The sequence below is a fragment of the Spermophilus citellus genome, assembly GCF_964194105.1.
Source record: "Spermophilus citellus genome assembly, chromosome: 12".
Lineage (NCBI taxonomy): Eukaryota > Metazoa > Chordata > Mammalia > Rodentia > Sciuridae > Spermophilus > Spermophilus citellus.
In genome coordinates, this window is record NC_138198.1 from 34,236,095 (window position 1) to 34,258,987 (window position 22,893).

General features: G+C 47.1%; 1 protein-coding gene and 1 long non-coding RNA gene across 3 annotated transcripts in view; one reads left to right on the forward strand and one right to left on the reverse strand.

Moving 5' to 3' along the window:
* Window positions 1-19,637, forward strand: part of LOC308632035 (piezo-type mechanosensitive ion channel component 2-like) — a gene marked incomplete at both ends in the record, with an annotated part of 90,415 nt that extends 70,778 nt beyond the window's left edge. The window contains 7 exon segments of the mRNA XM_081263691.1: window positions 3,604-3,663; window positions 7,496-7,662; window positions 8,597-8,763; window positions 13,831-13,998; window positions 16,311-16,742; window positions 17,355-17,613; window positions 19,581-19,637. Of these exon segments, the coding sequence (XP_081119817.1) occupies window positions 3,604-3,663; window positions 7,496-7,662; window positions 8,597-8,763; window positions 13,831-13,998; window positions 16,311-16,742; window positions 17,355-17,613; window positions 19,581-19,637 (1,310 nt within the window).
* Window positions 1-22,893, reverse strand: part of LOC308631933 — a 253,708-nt gene that overhangs the window by 97,261 nt on the left and 133,554 nt on the right. The gene's annotated exons all lie outside the window — the stretch shown is intronic.

Below are 22,893 nucleotides of genomic sequence, written 5' to 3' on the forward strand. Positions count from 1 at the left end.
GAACAATCCCCAGCATATTATTAAGTGAAAAAAGACTCTTTGCAAAACTACATGCACGTAATGAAACCATTCACGAAACAAAGGAAACAACGCCCTGGTATTTTAATGGATACATGTAATGTGCTGGTGTCTGCAAGCAAGAGGGAGATTGGGAAGGACACTCAGTACCTAGTGGCAGTGGTCACTTCTGGGAGAGTGGAGAGACAGTATATGGTCAAGATTAAGTGTTTTGTTTTGATTATTTACAAAGAAAATGTATCTACAAATTTCTTGTAAAATTAAAAAGGTAGTCAAAAATAAGAAGAAACATATTTGCTTTTTTTTATTAGTTGCTCATGACAATACAATGATCTTGACATATCATACATTTGAATCAAATGGGGTATAATTTTCTAATGTAACTTTAGTTGCAAAACCTCTCTACTTTTTGATCTTTCTTCCCCCTGATATGTCCTGGCAACTTTAATGTTATTTTACTTAGTTTCAAAAGACAAAAGCAACACACACTCCAAGCAATCAGTGGCAGGGAGGCAGGCCACAATTGGCCCAGGCCCCACCCTTGGGATCTAGCACCGAAGGGGCAACTCCTCACCCCCTGGCTTTGCTTCTACTCCTTTGTTACATGCAAAAGTCTCCTTTATGGGCTTTTCAAAACTGAGCTGATGCTCCATGAGTCTCTCCTGTACTGTTGTTAATAGCATCCCCAGAACTTTTCTCCAATTAAGTATTTATGAACCTGTATCATCTTTTCTTAATGGCTGTCAGAGATTCTATAGTACAGATATGCATCATTTATTCAATTGCATCATCCTTAATGGACATAGGGTAGCATCCAGATTTTTGCCATAATGCTCAATGCTGTAATAGGTGTCCTTGCAAAAAAACTGACCTATAGTCACATGTGAGTGTCTTTAAATGTTTAGCAAAGATAGAATGTGCGTTTCCCACACAATAGGAGTCAGTTCTCAGAAGCAGTGACACCGGGCTGAGGGACATGGCTCTTCACTGTAACAGACATCTTCCAGGAGGGCTCAGCACCTGGATTCCTACAAGTCTGGTGCAAGGGCTTCCTCTTGCCACAGCTTCATCTTTCTGAGAAATGGAAATGGCTTTCGTTTTCATCTGAGTTTAGTGGACTTCCTGGCTGACAGGCCTGGGCATTCTTGTCTCCTGTCTTCTAGGTGATCTGAGCTGTGAACACGGTGCTATTCCCCATAGCTCTGCTGGGAGGCTGGCTCCTTCCTCTCAGCTGGTGTCACTGCTAGGCACACTGTCCTCTCTCGTGTGTCACACATGTTCTTCTTGCTCATTACTCACAGTCTGACTTGGTGATAGTATGCTGTAGCTGAACCAGTTTTAACTTTTGATGTCATGTGTCTCAATTTCTCATTGTAATTTTAAGGACATTGATGTGCCTAATATTCACCTCAAAATTAAGCACATGTTTTTCTCTATTTCCTACTCAGTTTATTTATATCTTAAATTTTTAGTTATTCCAGGAAATAGAAATGATTTTTAAACTCTCACATGGATGTGTAATTATGTTGCCCCTACTTATGAAGTGTGTCTTCTCATTATTGGAGTTAAGATCCACTCTGGTGGGTACTGAGCTCTGCTTGTCCTCCGGTGTGACTGGGGCTCCGTGTTCTGCTGCACTCTCCTGCTGAAGCACTGAGCCACGTGCTTATGAGTCTAGCAGCTATGCAGTTAGCTTCACTATTTAACGAGGCAAACTACCCTCACTACCCTTGTTATTCCCAAGCACTTGTTCTTCCAACACTTTTTGGCCAGTTCCAAGAATGTGTCCCTGGTCATCTTGCCGTTGGCTCAGCATTGCATGTCATAAAGATGATTTCAAGTGCAGGCGCTGTGCTGCTTACCTGCAAACCAGAGACAGCAATGACCTAAAGACAACTCACACCCCAAAGGAAGTTCTACTGGGCACTTTCTAGATCAAGGTGACATTTCCTCCACGTCCCTCTGGACATGGGAAGCACAGTGTGTCCTGAGGGGCAGGTGCTATTCAGTGCTTCCTCACAGTGGCTGTGGACTCCTTGCCACAGCCCAGGGGCCTTTTAGTTAGCCTGTCTTGCACATGGGCAGGGACAGCCCCAGAGAGGGAAGTAATGTGCCTGAGGTCACACAGCCATTCAGGAAGTAGTGGGTCTAGAGGCCATCCCAGACCCTGGGCTCTAGCGCCCTCTGTCTTAACCAGCCCAAAGACAAATGCAGGAAAAGGAATCCTGATGGCCCAGGAACTGCAAACCCCACTGAAACCCTAAGCACAGACGAAACAGTGGGGAGCAGGAGGAGACAGGATTGCTTGTGCTCCAGCGAGTCAGAGATGCAGCGTGCACAGAGTGGCACCCTGGCCAAAGGCCCAAGGTCCTGTCTGAAGACTAAAGAGCAGGTTGGCTTTGCTGACCAAACAGGAAATAAGCAGCTGTAGAAAATGAGGTGGGATCATAAGATTGACCAGACAGTAAGTTTGAAAATGTTAACTGAAGTCATATCATCTTTTCAAATTTGCTCTAAGAGGGCTTCCAGATAAGGCACAAGAAACCCAGTTAAATTTGAATTTTCTAATTAAGGAATAAATGATGTTTAGCTTAAGTATAATTTGCACAAATTTTATGAAATATGCCTATATTAAAAGCTTTTCTTGTTCATCTGAAAGTCAAACGTTCAAGTTAACTGAGTGTCCTGTATTTTTACTTGCTAGATCTGACAATTTTAACCTTAAATTATAGGATAAGAAACAAACTGAAACCTTGTGGTGTCTTATTCAGATACTGCAAACCAAAATGTGTTAACATCATTCCAAAGAATCAAAAATTAAGATTTCATAGTGTACATCTGGAGTTGGCAAACTTTTTCTGTGAAGGAGCAGATAGTACATGTTTTAGGTTTTGCAGTCTGTGGTTTCAGCTGCTGCTCAACTCTACCAGGTGGAGTGAAAGTGGCCGTAGGAAGTACACCAAGGGGCTGAGCTCTGTCCCATTAACATTTGAATTTAACATAATTGTTACATGCACAAAATATTACTCTATGCAGACCTTTCAAACTATTAAAGATACAAAGACCAGGCACAACTCATAAGCTGTCTTCTAATAATATCAGCCAGCCAGAGTTGACCAGTACATGTAATTCTAACTCTGCAGTGAAGAACATCTGAACCCTGGAGCATTAGGGTGCGTGAAGTAAACCAGACTCAGAAAGTCAAGAGCTATGCAGTTTCTCTGTGGAAACCAGAGGGAAAAGGGGGCGGGAAGGAATCCTGAAAATAGAGGGGAGACCGTGAACAGAGCAGAGGAAGGGCAGCCGGGAGCGAGGGAGAACGAAGGGGGCTGGGTGAGGTCCATCAGGTTGTTCATGTTGGAACGTGCCACACCAAGACCCACTGCCATGCGTAACTCTACTGCACCAATAAGAAAATGATTTTTTAAAAAAACTTGAACATTGCATTCTTATGTTTCCCCAGGAACTCTTAAAATAGTCAGAATGCCCTACCTTGAATTATACATTTCCTGTTAATCTAGAAAAGTAGCGTTGGCATTTCGTTACCGAAGGCACCTAACTCATCTTTGTGGCACACCTCGACAGGTGCGGTGGAATGGGAAGACCGAGAAGACGAACCAGTCAAAAAGAAGTCTGATGGACCAGGTAACAGGCTAAAGACAGGCGTGTGCCGTGGGGAGTGTGGAAATGAGAGCTTCCCAGGAGTCACATATGGAAGGCTCCTGAAAAGTAATGCACCAGCTCTGTCTCGGGACCGCGGCTAAATAACCAGCATCCCTCTTATCTCATCTCCACTGCAGCGGCTCCAGAAGCACCCCTGGCCTTTGTGCTGCTGGGTGGAATGCTGGGTTAGTGTCTGTTTGAAAAGTCCTCTGTGCAAGTGCCCAGGAGAGAATTTTAGTGAACAAATCCCAGTGTCCCCTGGAAGTCATCAGATTAATGGCAGGAAGAGAACTGGCAATCAATCTTTATTGTCTTGCATCATCTTTTACATTTACTTTTTAGTTGATATATAATAATTGTGCATTTTCAGGGGTGCAGGGTGATATCTAGCTACGTGTCTACCATGTGTGCTGATGGAATTTGGGTGGTAACACATCCATCACTGCAAACATTTGTCATTTCTTTGTGTTGGGAACATTCAAAATTCTTTTAGCTATTTCGAAATATTCAGTCCTTTATTGTTTGTAGAAGCACTGAAGGAAGGAATTAAGCGACAGGTGAGCAGATGTGGGAGTGGAAAGTGCTCTAGAAGCTGGGGTCCTGTGGCCCTACAGTAAAAGGGGAAACCAGGTCCCATGGAGCCACTTGCTAGAGATGCCACAGCACCAAGGGACAGGACCCTCATCTGCAAACTTCAGGCCCAGTCGAGGTACTGCTTGGGTTTTACCAAGCACGTGATTTGGAGACGTTTTCTCCAGGAAGGATGAGAAGCAAACAGGAGAACCAAAACAGTTCCCCAACAGCTTCTCCAGGTTTGCACACAGCCCCTCCCTGAGCTTCCCAGACTCCATCTGAGACTCCAGTTGGCACTAAGTGAGACTTGTAGGAGGCACCCTCACACCTTCATGGTCCTTCCCCGACACCCTCCTTTTCCAGATAACTGGATCCATGAAACTGGATATTCTGTTTTCCTGAAAGCTTTGTTTGCTATTAGTAACTGACCCATTAGATACCTATCTTGTTTTCCAGGCCCTTTTCCAAGACCTATAGCCATATCAACTGGTTCAACCCCCTCAAAAACTCTTGTTGCCACTTAACAGATAAGGAAACTGAGGTAGAGTGAGATGCACTAACTTCTCCAGGCCTATACGTCCACAAAGGGCTAGGGCTCAATAGCAAGGAGTCTGGGTCCGGAGTCTGTGCTCTGAATGCCTCTGCCCTACCACCTCGGTGGTTAAATACAGGTAAAATTTAAACCCTAACTCTGCGTCAGTGACGGGGCGTCCCAGCGTGCATTGTTCACCTCTGAAGTGCCGCCATCTTACTTCTAACATCAGGTCCACATTGGGAGAAGAGTGAAGCAGTACAGTTCCTCTTCACCACTTCTAAGGAAATAATTGTGGTTAGGACAAAAAATAAGTCATCAGAAAAATAAGGAGCTGCTCACTTGTGGGTCCTTCAACCTCCAGGGGCCACCTTCCCTCTCAAATCTACACTGAGCAACCCGAGGCTCTGTCCACACTGGTGTGGGTGACACGCTGGCTGGAGACGGTCCCTGGGAGGACAGGAAGTGGAGAGAACAGCCCAGGGGTTGATGTCCCTGGGCTCCAACGCCTTCTGTGGTGCAGTCGCTGCCTTCAGCCTCTGTGGCCACTGTTCTCCACCTGTGCATCTTGGCTCAGCCAAGCAGGCCCTCACTATCTGTGTCAGATTGTGATGTGGGATATGGTTGCAGAGGTTCAGGAGAGGCAGAGGTGGCAGGAAACACTTTCACAGGGACCGTGAGACATCACAATTCCGCCCTGCTGTTGCTCCGGCGCCTGGCTGACATGGGCAGCCCAGGGCCTTCTCTCCAGGTCTTTCTCCCAACTCCTTTCCCAGACCACCAACTGTCTTCCTGGGGTCCAGCTGGTACCTCCAAACCCCATCTGTTGCTGGATAAAAATGTTGAGCTCTTCTTTGTCTCCAGCTGGCCCATCTGGACTTTGTCCAGAGGCCAGGAAGTTCACAGCTAAGCTGCCTGTGATGCTTCTCCTTTTGAAAAGAGCAAATCTTTGAGAGAAGTTATGCTTTCCTCTTAGGCCACCTACTTCAGAAGTGGCTGTACTTTTTCTTTACAAATCCAACTCTGACTCACATTGTGGCCTTCGGAGCAGAGAGGGGTTAGTGGAGAGCAAGAATAGGTCATGGATGTCAGGCCTGCCCGCAGTGGGTCGGGCTCAGCAACCCTGCAGCCACGGGCTGAGGAGGCCTGGTCTACCTGAGTGAGCAGGGCAGGCAGGTCACATGGTAGTGGGCCACACTCACTTTTCTTCTCTTGTTGGAATGTTTGTTCACGGTGCATGACATGCAGTTTCCATATACATGGTGAGGTAGTGACTGTTCGAGCAAATCAGCCTGCCACACCTCCCGTGGTGACCCTGTGTGTGTGGAAAAGGCACCTCAAGTGGGCTGCGTAGCAGATTCCCAGAATACAATACGGCACCCTTAGCTGGTCCTTGTGGTACACCTCAGGCCTGTACAGTCCTTGATCCCTCCAAGCCAGTGACCTTCCACGTTGCTGCCGCCTGCAGCTGCACAAGCTCCTTCCCCGCGCCTGCCCACCTCTGCTTCTGTGGGTTCCACGTGTGGGTCCTGTAGCATATGATTTTCTGCATCTGGCTTATTTTATTTGACATATGTCCTCAGCGTTCACCCATGTTGTCACAATGACAGGATTTCCTTCTTCTCTGAGGCTGATGAAGATTCCAAAAGGCGAGGTCGCCACTATGCTACCTCCTCTGCCTTCCACGATGTCAGGGAGCTCAGGCTTAACCCTCTGTGGACCTGGGCAGCTGTCCACGACCTGAGCTCAGGGAAGTCAGCTCAGCTCCCACATTGCAGCTCTCCAGCTCCCTGGTCCTGGACAAGGACAAAGACCCAAGGACATGGGGAACCTCAGGGCTTCTGCTGACAGGGGATGAGTGACACCTTTGCAGAAGCCATAGTTAGCACAATGCAGTGTGAGCGTGATGGAGACCCAGGGATGGCACAGACTCACTCTGTGCACTGAGCTGTCTAGTGACAGTTCTGCTGTGGTCTAACTGCAAGGCACGTGCAGTGAGAAGAGTCAATGGTGAAGAACAGGAGAAAACCAGAAGGCCCTCCAAAGCCCTGAGGAGCTGGACAGACTATCAGTCCAGAACCAATGACAGAGTCATCTTTAAATGCAGTCTCTACCTTAGTAAACCTGTTAGGGTCAGCCCTCCATGTATGACAGTTCCTTTTCTCACAGATTCAACCAACTGCAGATCAGAAAGATTCAGGAAACAACTGCATCCACACTGAACATGTACAGACATTCTTCCTTGTCCTTATTTCCTAAAAAAACCCAGTATGACAATTGCTTACCTGGCAATTGCATTGCATCAGATATCATGTCATCTACAGATGACTGAGAGCATACAGGAGGATGTGTGCAAACGCTGCACCCTTTTGACTTGAACACTGTACAATCTGTTGTTCACAGGGTCCTAGAACAATCTCCTTTTTTTTGAGGGACAACTGCAGTTGAACCCATTTTGACTGATATTTGGTCAAACATTACAAATTCCACCCTCCTTTGGCCTTGTTTTGGCCCCTACATGTGTAAGTCCCCACGTGGCCTTCTTGCTATAGGCGTCCTCCATGTCACATTGAAGATCAGGGGCCCCACTGCTTCCCAGGGTGCAGGGCAGACACCAGGCCTGGCTCCAGTTAAACCCCCACTGTGCCACAGGACAGCACGGTAGCCATGGTGTTCTGTTCCCTTGCAATCTTGTGTTTCTTCCTCCAGATAATATCATCAAGAGGATATTCAACATCTTGAAGTTCACCTGGGTGCTGTTCCTGGCAATGGTGGACAGCTTCACCACCTGGCTCAACTCCATCTCTAGGGAACACATTGACATATCCACTGTCCTGAGGATCGAGAGGTGCATGCTGACCAGGGAGATCAAGAAGGTACCCTGTGGGCACAATCCCTCTGCTTCTTCCACACTGAAAGGGCTTTCAAATTCAACACACAGGTTATGTCACCCGATTCTAAGTGCTGGGGACCAGGAGTGTTTCAGATGCCCAGTTTTTCTGGATTTGGGAACGTTGGTGTATACACAATGACATGCCTTGTGCATGGGGACCCAAGTCTACTCATGAAAGGCGTTTATATTCCACACACACCTGAAGCTCATTCCGTGCCATGTCTTTGTGAGTGCACACACATTTTTAATTGCAGAGCACCTGAGGGCAGGTATGGAGTTTGCCTCCTGTGGCAACATGTCTGCACTCAGAGCTTCTAATTTTTGAGCATTTCAGATTTCAGACTAGTGATTCTCAATCTGTATCTAAAACTCTAAATAAGATAAGACAAAATCCTTTCTTTCCAGGCAGTCATTACATAAATTCTTGGTTTTCTGTATTTAAATCTATTCCCTGCTCAGGATTAAAATAGTCAAACACCACATGCACCTACAAAAATGGCTAGTCTATTTGTTCTGTATCTTTCCATTACCATAGTTTACATGCCTATAGACTTTGCAGTGCCCTATGTAGAATTATAGTTTTAGTATGGGAAGTTTGATCCAAAACTTCTTCTAGAAAAACTATCATATTGTGCAGAGAAATAAAATATACAGTAGTCATGTAGGTATATCCATTTCTGGAAGAGTTAATAAGATTTAGAAAAGCTATGTACATATTATAGGGGTTTCTTGTTTCCTAGTACTACTGAGTGGCATGAGTGACCCTACATGAGGTGACATCAATCCCAACCTGCCTACATCACGTTAGTCCATATTCCAGGTTGGCCTGTGTGCTGAGAGTCGTCTGTGCTGAGAAATGGCAGGTGGCTCATGGGCAGGTGCTTCCGTAAGAACTGAGGCCTATCCCCTGTCTGCAGGGCAACGTCCCGACGCGGGAGAGCATCCACATGTACTATCAGAACCACATCATGAACCTGTCCAGGGAGTCGGGACTGGACACACTGGACGAGCGGCCTGGAGCAGCCCCGGGGGCCCAGACAGCCCACAGGATGGATAGCTTAGATTCCCATGACAGTATCTCCAGGTATTTCACTTTCTGAACAATGCATTTGCTTTTGGTCAATGTGATGAGGTAGACGTCATCAAATATGAGAAATGAATGAATGAATGAGGTGGAAGTTAATAAAAAATTCGCACGGTGTCCCAAACCCTGCCAGTGATCTCCATCCACAGAGCTATGTCGGAAGAACTGTCCTCACCTGACCACACCAGATAAAAACAGATATCAATCACAAAGGATAAGAAACACTCGTGTGTTTTATAGGAATGGTATCGAGATTTCCAAGCCAGAGGTGAACAAGATTGGTCCTTCCCAATCCCCAAATTATGGTTTATGCCAGGGACTGCATCTCTGCTGCCTCTCAGAATGACCATTCCACAAGAGTGTCTTCTATACTGGGGTTTTCTACCTTCTGTTGCTATCCTGGATATTTCCTTTCAGAATTGTTACTTTAAGGCTTAGAATAAAAATTCCAGAAATGATCCTGGTAGCTTCCACCATCCCTGAGTGCTAGGAGTGCTTGCATGGTTCCACACAGGATTGGCAGGTGATCCAGGGCCAACAGTGGCTGTGCAGTACATGTCCGCCACGGGCCAGCACTGGACACTGCTCCTGGGTGGCCTCATGCTATCTTTTTAGATCCTGCAAGATGCGTGCTGATGTCATCTCTATTTTACAAGGTTCAGTTAAGGGCAGGCTGAGAGACTCACTCAGCCATGTAGCTGGAAACTTAATGATAAAGCAGACCCAGGATCCAAGCCGTGTGGTTCAGCCCTGAGCCCAGCTCTGAGCTGCAGTGTGTGCTGTCGGCTTGCTTCTCCCTGCATCCCAGGCCAGTGTGTGACTCCTCTAGGAGCCTGGGGACTCTGCACCCAGGTGTTGGGTTGCTGCTGAGGAGTGTGCCACACTGGCCCCTGAGTCCCAGCAGGAGTCTCTGTCCTAGGAGGAAAAACAGCATCACCTAGGTGATTCACTAGCCCAGTGAGTCCATCTTGTGGTCATTTCCTAGGTCAGGAACAGAACAACTGAGGACATGTGTGGATTAATTATTCTCCTTACACATGCCATAGCACCTCTTCTAGGCTGGGCTCAATTCTGGGACACAACCATAAAGAAAGGGCCATCTCCTAAGTGGATCAACCGAGCCTAAGGCAAGGCCACAGCTTCCTGCTCTGCTGGTGTGGAGCAGCAGGGAGCCTGCCCTCTGCCTCTGACATCCAGCTCTGGACTGGGCTGGCCACACTGCACCATGGTGGGGCCTGAGGCAGGGAGAAGTCCTGGTCCTTTACAAACACTGACTGAGTTTCCAGATAAGTAGGTGCAGGGAGTGAGATGGTTGATCAATACCAAACTCAAATGGGATCCAGAAATTAAAATTGCCACCTAAGTGGGCAGAGGTGGTTAAAATTCTTTTGTTTTTGTTTTTTTAACTTGATGTGCTTTTTTGAACTTTGGCTAATTTACTGTTTTTGAGCCTCTACACTGGCCTGGTCTGCTACACAATAATTATCTATTGATCCAGATATATGTATTGGAATGGAAAGATAGATATATATATGTGTGTGTGTGTGTGTGTGTGTGTGTGTGTGTGTGTGTGTGTGTTAAAAACTCAAGTGTAGAATAGTATTATGTTGAGATCTCATTTTAATGTTAAAACTATATATCCATACATATATTGATTTAAATGTAATATTTTACAGATAAAACTGCATAGATATAATCCCTTCCTGTCCTCTCAAAATAGATACTGATTCTTTTGAAGTCCTTCCAGGGATAAACAAATGAGATTGTATTTCTCCTTTAATTTGGGCATAATCTTTGATTCTTTATATGTTGCAAAGTCACAGATATTTCAGCTATTAAGTGTTCTTGTGAGAAGAAACAACGTTAAGGACAGAAACCTCTCAAGGTTTCAAGGTCAAACTGTTTCCTAATTGAGATCCTGTCTAGGAATTTTTTAATTCCTAGAAAAAAAATAGTTAAGAGAAATGTGTCCCAGGATCCAGACTGTCTTGGTGCTGCTCTTCCTTCCCGAGCGCATGCACATTTCCCTCCACTCCTTTCTGGACCCATTAGTAATGCCAGAGTCACCTGGGGAGAACATTGTGCAGCGCTGCCATTAGCGAGGAGGGAGAGGGCCTGTGCCTTCTGGAGCTAAGACTAAAGGGGGGCTTTAGTCTTAGAAAAGACATCAGAAGATGGGCTTTGCTAAGACCAAAGTCATTATTTTGTAGTTTATTGTTATTTTTTTGCAAACCAAAATAACTGTTCTATTTGGAAGCTGCCAACCTTAATTTGTTCTTATAGCAAGAAGTCTCTTTACGTCTTTAGATGGGTGTCATTAAATGGATTGTTCTCTCTTTCATTCATTTTAAGCCAAAATGTAAAACCTGTCTTTACCCCATTTTCCTGTGCACTCATGGGTTCCAGTTTATCTCATGGTAGCTCTTTCATGAACAAGAAGATTGGCAGGGGGGCCACCAGGGAAGAGTGTGTGCTAAGCATGCTGGAGGCCCCGGGTTTGATCCCAGCTCTAGAACAGTAATAAGAATAGGCCACAGATGCAGGTGTCAGGGGGGTGGGGAGGCGAGGCCTGTCCCTGGCAAGCTGGCCACTGGCCCATGCTCCCCTCCTGGTGATAGCACCCAAAGAAGGTGAACCGGGATCCCCAAGTCCCCAAGCCCACACATTTTAGAAAACCTACTCATGACCAATGACATCTCAAATAGTTAGGGTAATTATGAAGGAAATACTGAGATTCTCTAGATGTGCATTTCCCAAATTATATTACTTTCATTCATTCATTTTTTCATTCATTATTTCTCAGCACTTATAAATGCTACCACCTCCACTTTGTATAGTGCCCCTCCGCACATGGGAAATGTGGACTGGGTTTGGTACTATATTGGAAAAATTGAAAATTTTATTTTCATTTTTGGAATTTCAAAACAAAAAAAGTCACAGAAAGCTCTGATTAACTTAACTGAAAGTCATGTTCATGCCCACCTGGAATTACTTCTTCCCACTTAGTGAAGAAGGTAACTGTATGCATGCAGTTCTATGATCTGAATATTACACATTGCATCATTTCTTCAAGAAAACATGCTTTCCCCTGGTGTGACTTACAGTGTGTACTCATCTGCCTTTTTATTCCTTGGCCTCCCCTCTTGCCTTGTTCCGTAAGACTATTCACCCACACCTCTAAGTTCAGCCATGACGGGGAGATGCATGGAGTAGCTCTCTGTGCCCGTCATCACATCATTACCATGACTAGCAGCATGAACCGTTTTGGGGACTTCGTGAGCCACATGATCTCCAAAAGGGGAGAATTCCCACAAATACAGATTTTTTCTATAAGATATTTAAGGGTTTCATAGGCTTCCTAAATCTCATACATGGGCCTAGCTGGAGAATTACTGCTTCACAACCAAATTCTGAATCAAATAAACCAAAAAGAATACTAGAAAGCAAACTGAAAACAAATCTTCCATGAAATAATCATATGTCATTCCTATGCATAACAATATGCAATATGTCCAATTAAGTCATTAAATATTATAAATCAAAAAACATGGGAGGAAAAAAAATAAGAAAAAGGAAGTCTGGTTATAATTAAATCAAGTACACCCAAGATCACAAATATAAAACTATACAGATGATCAGATATAGTGAGTCAGGAGATATTTAAATTCATTGATTGCTGTTTAACAAACGGTATCAAAATATTTCCCAGGTTCTGAAATAATTGATTGATACAGAATCTGCTAGAAAACCACAACTGTCCCCATTAGTTTTTAATGTACTTTGACTTTGATTTTCAGCCTAAAGAAAGGGAAGGAGAGAAAGGCCATTTTCCGGCATCAGCAGACTTGCCCTGTCGCACTGTCTGAGCCAAACTCCCAGTCTCTACCTCAGCAGCCTTGAAACCTGCAAATAGTAACTGGTCCACTCCACGCCAAATCCACAGGAGGCTCTGCTGGGCAGGCGGTGACCTCCCCAGGAGGGGTCCTCCTGTGGAGACTGGTGCTCAGGCCCTGGCCTCGCCCTGTCAGTGTGGCCCTTCCACCTCCAAGGCTCCTGCTCTGATGTCCTATTTTCAATGTGCGCACACAGTAGGTGGCCAGCGTGAAGCCTCACTGAGGAGTTCACATTTCCTTGGCTGGAGCCTCATGGTTTTCTTCCAATCCAGATGTAAAACCACAAGCTGGACTCTGAACAGCTGACTTGTCAGATCGGGTACCGCCCACCTTCTCAGAGCTAAAGCATTACCTTAAATCCCTGCAAGTCACGTTAACAACATTCTGACAAGCGTCCCCCAGTATGCAGGGGACAGCATCATCTGAAACCCCCCGGGAGCCTGCTGTGTGCCTGCAGTGGAGGCCCTGCTTTGCCCTGCCCAGTGCTGTCCTGTTGGGCACCAGGGATGAGTGTAGCAGTGACCTCCACCCAGGCCCAGGCATGATCCAGAATAAAAACTAGGCAAAACGAATCATTAACAGACAAAATGGACCTGGTGTTGCGGGAACACTTTTGTTGGTTTCTTTGTAGCATTTGATTTAATTTTGATGTTGGTTGGTGTCCAGGTGGATATAAAGCCAACATCTCTTACACCCAAGGCGTTTAGTTTGGCTGAACTGAATGTCACTCAAAAACAGGGTGGAAAATTCAGTTGGTTATGTCGTTCCTGAGCTTCTCTTTCTCATTTTGGAGACTGCATTGTTTTAAAAAAAAAAATAAGAATCTTCTATGCAAATTGTATGAGCAGTTATTTTCTACTCATGCAATTAGATTAATCAATCCTCTCAAAGAACTCAGGATAACGATTCCAAATAAAATATATTTTCTTTGATTTTAAGAACAACTCCATTTGCCAAGTTTTCATTATGTAAATTATGGACTTCCTCACCACCAACGTGTTTTTAACTGGGGTCTCCTGTGATTCGTGTCTGCCAGGCAGGTCCTCCCTGCCTGGGTGGTTGGTGCTGGTGTCTGTGTGGTCACTGCATGGCCGTGCGTGGGCCAGTGAGCCGGGTGGACCTGGAGCACACTGGCATGTTAACTCTGTGTTTCTGTGACTGTTTGCGCTGCTAGCTGCTACACTGAAGCCACCATGCTGTTCTCAAGGCAGTCCACCCTTGATGATTTAGATGGACCAGACGCTGTTCCTAAAACGAGCGAGCGCGCTCGGCCTAGGCTCCGTAAAATGCTCAGCATGGACATGTCCTCCTCGTCAGCTGACAGTGGCAGTTTAGCATCCAGGTGCTCACCTCGTGCATGCTTCCTCCTGGTCTGTCACCTCCCCCGTGCGTGGCCCCGAGTCCTCGGATGCACCTCGTCTTTCTTTTAACAACTTGCATGTCTGACAGAGCATGGCCCCGGCCCTCAGAGGCATCCTGGTCCCAGGACAGCTTTCCATGATGCTCATTGCTCCCTAGTTTTTGTCTGTTAGGAATTTCTTAACGTTCCTGATTGCCAACATTATCTTGCATTTTTTAAGCATTTCACACTTTCCATTTCCAAAGACATAATCATATTCCCTACATTCGATTTATAGCTTTTATATATGGTCCTCATGGAGTAGGAAGAAAACATTTTTCTCATGATTAAAAAAAATACATAGAGGAGGAAAAATATGAAAACTCTGGGATCTATGGTCATTTTAAGTTGATACAGAATAAATCTGTTTTATTTGCATAACTAACATAAAAGTCAGAATACATCTTACCATTGGCTTTGGGAAAGAATGTGATTATGCTGTAAAATATATCACCTTTGTAGATTATAATTTTTTTTTTTGGAAAAAATTACTCCTGGCTTGTTTCATCACTAAGTCCTGCCCTTAAAATAATAATCACTGAGGAATGAAATTATCTGCATGCACCCAGAACTCCTTCTTTGAAATGCCTTAAGTGGTCGGCAGGGAGGTCAGCCACTGTTTGTTTATCCTGAGATGAACATAACCCAGTTCAAAATGAACTTCACCCTGGCAGCTTGCAGGGCAAATCAGAGAGGCACCACCTTTTGCTGCAGCCCTGTATCTTGACAGTGCAGCAGGGAGCAGGGCCTGGCGTTGACAGCAATGCCTTCCTGCTTGAGACATCTCTGCAGATGCAAGTTCTGTGGGTCTTCCGGTCCCTTGAGTCCTGGAGTGCAACTCAGCCCCTCGGGCCCAGACATGACCCCAGACCACTGTGCTTCCACTGGCTTACAGTCACACTGCAAATGAGACCTGGGTGAGGGGTCAATGTCATGGCCTTCCTAGGAGGCTGTATCTAACTGAGGTAAGTCTTAGCAAAAATCCTGGTGGGCCTGACAGTCCAGGAACCTTCTACCTGATGTGGTCCTTTAAGGCCAGAGCCCTGGGGGCCTGAACACCTGAGAAGACTTTGGGGTTCTTGGGTCACAGGATGCCAGGAAGGGCTGTGCCAGGAGCATACGTCACTCGTGGACACGTCTAAACAGATAGTCTTTGCATTTGAGCTCCTCAGCGTTGGAGGAAGCAGCCTGCCCTCGCATGGTGGTCAGTTAGGGTACGTCTCTAGAGCAGGAAGGAGTACATCCTCCAGGCTCCAAATATCCAGACAAGTGCGGCCCCTCTGGCAGCTGCCCGTGTCGGGGAAGGCAGTCATGGAAGGCGTGCCACTCACGTGGTGCATGTGGCTGCTCTCCTTCCATTTCTAACCTCCCTGCACACACCTACAGGGAGTTAGGGGAGAAGGATCTAAGAGGAAAGTGCAGGGCAGCAAAAGGAGGGACTGTCGCTGTGACTAGAGTAGCTTCTTAAAAGGAGAGGAGAGGAGGAGCTGGTAGGAGAAGGAAGCTGGGGTGCTGGAGGGAGAGCAGGAGCACGCCCTGGGCACAGCAGACAGCTGGGAGGGAGCTCACTGTGGCAAGAGAAAATGGCCGACGTCAGAACAGGATCTCAGTGAGAAAGGGCTGTGGGCTGCAGGCTGGTGGAAGTGTAGTCGAATGAGCTACGCACTGATAAGGGAAAGGCACAGGAGCGGGAACCGAGGAGGAAAAGCCAATATCAGAGAAGGGTGACTTTTTTTAGTTGAGCCAATATCTATCAAGTCATCGCCCTTGGATCTGGGTGGGTCCCTTTCGTAGGACTGAGTAGAACACATCTTGGTCCAAACCCACACAACAAAACCGGCATGGCTTCTCCCCACACACTCTTCTGCTTGTCTTCAAAGACGCTGACGGTAGGTGTGCCGAGCAGTCTTGATTTGGAAGTATGCACCAGAGCTTGTGCCTCTGATTCTCCATGCTGTTTCAGAATCTGTGCGTAGGTGGGTTTTGCTCCTTGAGGGCCGTGTGACGTGCATCTGCTTCTGAACGACGTGTGTGCCCACACCCTCCTTGGCATCCAGAGACCCCTGTGCATCGGATCAGGAGCCAGGGTCCTGGGGAAGTGAGCAGGGGGAATCAGGGAGGCGGGGTCTGAGCTGCTCACATGCCTTGATGCTTTTGCTTGGGCATTCTGAGGTGTCTTGAACACGTAGAGAGATCCTGAGGGGGGGAGGCGGTGCTCAGGCAGGGTTCTGCGCCCATCCCCTGTCTCCTGACAGTGAGCCCACGCAGTGCACCATGCTATACTCACGCCAGGGGACCACAGAAACCATAGAGGAAGTGGAGGCCGAGGCAGAGGAGGAGGTGGTAGGCCCTGTGCCCGAGCTCGAGCTCCAGCTTGGGGACACCCAGGAGGAGGAGGAAGAAGAGGAGGAGGAAGCTGAGTGTGATCTGGGCCCCCAGGAGGCCGGCCTCACTCCCGAGGAGGAGGAATGTCCACAGTTCTCCACCGATGAGGGTGACGTGGAGGCCCCGCCCTCCTACAGCAAAGCTGTGAGCTTCGAGCACCTGTCCTTCGGCTCACAGGATGACTCTGGGGGCAAGAACCACATGATGGTCAGCCCTGATGACAGCTGCACCGACAAGCTGGAGTCCAGCATCCTGCCGCCCCTGACCCATGAGCTGACGGCCAGCGAGCTGCTGCTGAACAAGTAAGGGCAGCCCAGGCCCAGGCCAGCTCCACACCTGCTTAGCTGGGTGTGGAGGAAAGTTCTCCTAGACCCGAGAGCCAGTGCACATGCCAGGACCCCTGCACTTCATCCTCCACAAACACCTCCCAGAGACGTTCCCCGCTGTGGAAAGCCTACTGCAGGCTGAGCATCCCTCGTCAATCCAGCATGCTCTGAAATCTAGAACTTCTGAGCACTGACATGACGTGGGAAGTTCTTGATTTCATGCCATGAAACTTTGTTTCATGCACAGAAATTATTTAAAATATTGTACAAAATTACCTGCAGGCTATATGGATAAGACATTATATGATACAGAAGTAAATTTCATATTTAGATTTGGGTTCCAACTTTACAATATCTCATTTTGTATGCAGATATTCCAAAATCTGAAAAAAAAAAAAAACTCAAAATCCAAAACATTTCCAATCCTGAGCTTTTTAAATACAGGATACTCAATCTATGTTAGGTTTTCTCCAAACTATAGGCTCCAGGAAGCTGGGTGGGGGGCGCTGCAGGAAGGATCCTGTTCAATGAACTTAAGTGTTTTGGAGAAACTGGAGGCAGATGTGAGCACGTGGTTTATTTTAACAGGATGTTCCATGACGATGAGCTGGAAGAGTCCGAGAGGTTCTACGTGGGCCAGCCCCGGTTCCTGCTGCTCTTCTACGCCATGTACAACACTCTGGTGGCCCGCTCAGAAATGGTGTGCTACTTCGTGATCATCCTCAACCACATGGTCTCTGCCTCCATGATCACCCTCTTGCTGCCCATTCTGATCTTCCTCTGGGCCATGCTGTCGGTGTCCAGGCCCAGCAGACGGTTCTGGATGATGGCCATTGTCTACACCGAGGTAGGTCGGTCAGTGCCAGGGACCTTCTCAGGTCACAACGATGGTCTGACAGTTACTTAGCACTGGCAGGGGTGCGTGTCTTTCCACTCCTCACACAAGGAAGGTGCTGGTGCCCCTCCCCTTAGCAGACGAGGAAACAGGGAGGGCAAGACTGAGCAGTGGGGCCACCGTACCCGCTGGAGGGAGCCTGGGAGGCTCTTGGAGCTGGTTCCAGACCTGTGGCATTAACCATTCACACAGCAGAACCAAGCTGGGGGCCTGCTGCCAGCTAGTGCCCAGGGACACTGACCACCGCTGGGCAGCGAGGCAGAGTGGCTCTGGCTGGATGTAGTGTGTGCCGCCGCCATTTTCATACCCAAAGCCAATCTCCACACACCCCGCAGAACCCTCTGAGCACACGGCAGTCGGAGGGCCGAGAGGGTGAGCTGCCAGCATGCTCTCCTTCTGCGTGAGGGACAAGAGGCCGTCTGCCCAATCAGTTGTCCAATTCCTGTCCTGCCCCATTCTGTAAATACAGAGGCCACAAGGAAGATGTCAGACCACCTCGTGCCCCACGTCCTCGTGTTCTTGGGTTTGTGTAGAAGGTTGGTTTTCCTCCCTCTCACTTCCAGTAGTCCTGGAACTGCTTCTTCAAGTGTGGGCAGAGCTTGGACACCTTGTAGGTTAACAAGTGATCAGCCATCAAATTAAAACAAGGTCATATAGTAAGACATCTATTTTAGTCAGCTTTTCCTTACTGTGACCGAAAAAACTGGCAAGAACAATGTAGAGGAGGAAAAGTACCTTTGGGTTCAAGGTTTCAGAGTTTCAGGTCCTGGCTGGCCGGCTGCATGGCTCTGGGCCTGAGGTGACACAGAGCATCATGGAGGAGGGTGTGGTGAGAAGAACAGCTCAGGACACAAGAGAGGAAGAAGAGAGAGCTCTGCTCCCCAGGGACGCAAAACATGAGCCCCAAAGGCACAGAGACCCACCTCCTCTAGCCACACTGCACCTGCCTGTGGTCACCATCCAGTTAATCCATGGGGGGAGTAAACCACTGTGCAGGTCACAGCTCTCGTAATCTGATCATTTTACCTCCTAACAGACTTGCCTTGTCTCACCCGTGAACTCTTGGGGGATACCTCCTATCTAACCCTAACAACGTCTCAGAAGTATCCAGTTTAGAGCATTGATAACCTAAGTCCTAATTCCTTAACAATGCTGACCCAATTCCTTGACTGACCTGTGTGCCACAGCCTTGCTTCATTCTCAACACTCACCAGGCTTCTCAGGGAGGGGTCACCTCTGACCGTTCCACCCTGTGGGCGTCTGTCAGACCCCGGTGTCACCCTAGGAGCTACTTGTGGGGTGGGACTGTCTGTTTTCTGTCACGCTGAGGAGTGACATGAATGGGAAATGAAGCTGACTCCCGTTCACTCCACAGTCTGAACCAGTGTCGAGCACTGAGACCGACCGGTGCTAGGCATACGGAGGCACAGACAAGTAGAGATCAATCGTTGTGTCCTGCTTTTCAGTGACAGACAGACACACAAGGAGGGTGAGAACCAGACACCAAAGTTGCAAAATAAGCCAGACTCAGAAAGTTTTTAAATAGTCATTAATAAAAAAACTATGTCATGTGGATTAGAAACCAAAGCAATGCATAACATGTGAAGATATAGATGTTTCTATTCAACTAGTTCCTAAGTATCAGATTTCAATATCTGAATAATTCTGTAAATATCTAACTCAGGGTAAGAGCCAGGTCCTCAGACACGGAGGAGGTGAAGAATGGTTTGGGCAGCAGTGTGGGCCATCAGGTGGCCTTGCTGAATCCAGGATGGGGAGCCTCAGTGGCTGTGTGGCTGACCTGGTCACACTCCATGTGATCGTGCGCACCCCTGCCACTGGAACAGTGTGGGTGCCCTTCCTCCATGTATGCCCGTCCCTGAAAGGGTCAACGTCCTGAGCCCTCTCCCCCTGTGCAGGTGGCCATCGTAGTCATGGGACATGTTGCGACTGGTCCCGCTGTGGGCCTGGCTTAAGTGGGTGCTGTGTCTTAAAGCCCATACCGTACAGTAAATGTCAACCCTCATTCCAGCTGGACGTTGGAAGGCCTGGGTCTGGTCCGGGGCCACCTCCTGCCACCACCTTGGAGCAGCGTTGTACCTGACAGACCAGCAGGGCACTGGGACAGTGTGGTGACTGAGTGTCATCAGTGTTGTTACCTGGCCAATTCCCATGAGAGTCCATGTCTCTAAGCTTCCTTTTCTCAGTACCCACGTCTAGTCACGGGGTTAGATGGCTCCCATTTGCTTCTCTAGACCACCTGCCACAGTTGTGTGACCAGGAGGCTGGCCACACTGAGGGACCACACTGAGGTGCTCATGTGCTCCAGTCTCCTCGCGGGTGTGGCCAATGGCATGTGGCAGGAGGTAGGTCCCTATTGGCACCCTTGTTGAGATCCTGTCTCTCAGTACTGTTCTTGTGGCTTTTCCTGATCCCGATCAAACCAAAGAGTAGCAGTTTGAGAGCACATCTATGTTCTACAGGACCTGAATCTTCCTCACTTGGAGCTAAGAAGTGGTGCATTTGATAAAGAGAGCAATTGATATGTGAATTGTGCCAGGGATAAAATAATTTTAAATTAGAACACAGCAAAACATGCACCAGTATAATGGTGCCAGAGAACTCAGGACCTTAAGGGATTCTCCCAGGAATAGCCCTGTCCCACTCACTGCAGAGGAGAAGGATGGATTCATATGGAAGCCCAGTGTGCAGAAAGCCATAGCATTTTCTATCTCAGGACATGTGCTGTAGCACTTCGTTATCTGTGTTTCCTCAATAAAAGTTTCTAGAAGAGTATGGAAACGGGAGGCCTCTGCTGTGCTGTGGACTGGCAGCCTACCTCCATGCGCTCCTCCCTGGTCTCTTCTGGGTCAAGTCCCTGGGGACTCAGGAGTGGACAGCACAGGTGCCTGCCTCTGGGGGCTCACAGTTGTTGGAAGAGTGGGACCTGGTCTCTCAGGTGCTGAGTGCTTGTAGAGGCCTCCACAGAAGTGGAGGTGCCTCACTGAGCACCCAGTGTCCAAGTGACGACTTCCAGAAGGAGCCATCTGAGTGGAACTATAAAGAAACACAGGAAGCTGTATGTCTTATTACGAAGGCCAAGAACGAAGCCAAGGAAGTGGGATGGGAGCAGAGGGCAGTGCCTGCAGGCCCAGGTGCGCACGGTGACTGGTGGGGGTGGGCAGGGGCCAGGGCACAGCTTTGATCCAGATGCCCGATTGGCTTCCCCTGGAGAAGCATGGAAACTTCATGCAGATGGAAACTGGGAGGAGAGTTTTATGTGCCCTTGATGAAAGGCTGTGAAAAGAGTGAGGAAGAAAGGACAGAACACAGTGTTCCCTGGGTGTCCAGAGATGGGCATGCAGACAGAGTGGGAAACAGAATGGTCCCTGTCCACCGAGGAGCCAGGCCCAGAGGTGTTCCCTGAGGTGGGAGCTCCCCAAGAGTCACACCAACTCTTATTTATTTGCAGAAGAGACACACTCGTGTCATCGGGAGTCAGATGAATCTACTCAGGTTGCAGAGAAGGAGACAAGGGCCGGGCCTGGGTCGGTGCCCGGGTGGGTGCCATGCTGCCTGCAGCGGAGCTCCACTGGTCTGCGTTGACAGCCCCAACCCTGACCGCACGGGGCTGAATGTGACACTGCAGGTGGAGCTGCCTGCTCAGGCTGCTATGATGAAATTTTATGGACCGAGCAACTCACAAACAGCAGAGGCTTATTTTGCACACTTCTGGCTGGGAAGTCCACCTTCCAGGCCCAAAAGTTTCCACGTCCAGCAATAGCCCATTCCCTGGTTCACAGATGTAGCTTCTCGCTGAGTCCTCAGGTGGTGGAAGGAGGCAGCCTCAGGGCCTCTTCTGTGGGCGCACAAACGCCATTTGTGAGGGATCCAACGCATGACCTCCTCACCTCCCAGGGGCTCCACCCAGGACTGTCACCAGGAAAGCTCAGCGTGTAAATTTGGGACCATGCAGGAGGATTTGCTCAGTTTCCCGCCATGCTACAGAGTACACTGGGTGCACATTTTCATCTAAAACAGAAGACTTACTCTAGGCTCTTAAGAAAAGCTTGGATAGTCAGGGACAGTTTTTTTTTTTTTTTATTATTGGATGTTCACAACATTACAAAGCTCTTGACAAATCATATTTCATACATTAGAATCTAGTGGGTTATGAACTCCCATTTTTACCCCAAATACAGATTGCAGAATCACATCGGTTACACATCACATCTTTACATACTGCCATATTAGTGACTGATCTACAAGATCACAAGAAATTCATAGACTAGAAGCTCTGGTGCTTCAGACCCATTTAGATGCATTAGTAGACAAACAAAAAAAAAATGAACAAGCAAGAGAACAAAGCATCCCAAACAAACCAGAAACACTCAACAGCAGATTCCACAAAAACCACAGGAGAGGAAATGTCAGAGAAGAAATTCATAAAGTTTATAGTTCAACTGATCTATCAGATAAAAGATGATTTAAGGAGTGAAATCACAAGAAGACATAAAAAGTAATAGACTATTCAATAAAAAAATAAAAGTTGCAAAGAAAAATCTATCAGACATTCTCAAAATGCAGGAATCAATAAACCAAATTAAAAATTCAATGCAAAGTATCATCAAAAGAGTAGATGACTTGAAGGGCAGATGTTCAAGTAATGAAGAAGTAGTACATATTCTTGAAAATAAAGTTCATCATAGAGAAAAGATGTTACCAGACCATAAACAGAATTTTCAAAAATAAATAAATAAATAAATGCAAAGGCCAAACTTAAGATTCATTGGGGTAGATGAAGGCACTGAATTTCAAACCAAAAAATTAACAATCTTTTCAATGAAATGACAGAAAATTTCCAAAATCTTAAGAATGAAACGGAAAATCAAACACAGGAAGTATATAGAACTCCAAATATATAGAATCACAACAGGCTCACTCCTAGCCACAACATTGTGAAAACACCTAACATACAGAATAAAGATGGAATTTTAAAACCTGCTAGAGAAAAATGACTGGTCATATTCAGAGGCAAATAAATATAGATCTCAGCTGATTTTTCAACCAAGACCCTAGAAGCTAGAGGTCTTGAAATAATATATGCCAAGCTCTGGGAAAAAAAATGGATTACACCAAAAATACTAAATTTGTTCAGATTTGAATATGAGGTAAGACCTTCCATAATAAATAAGTTAAAAAAATTCATGACTAGAAAGTTGGCATTACAAA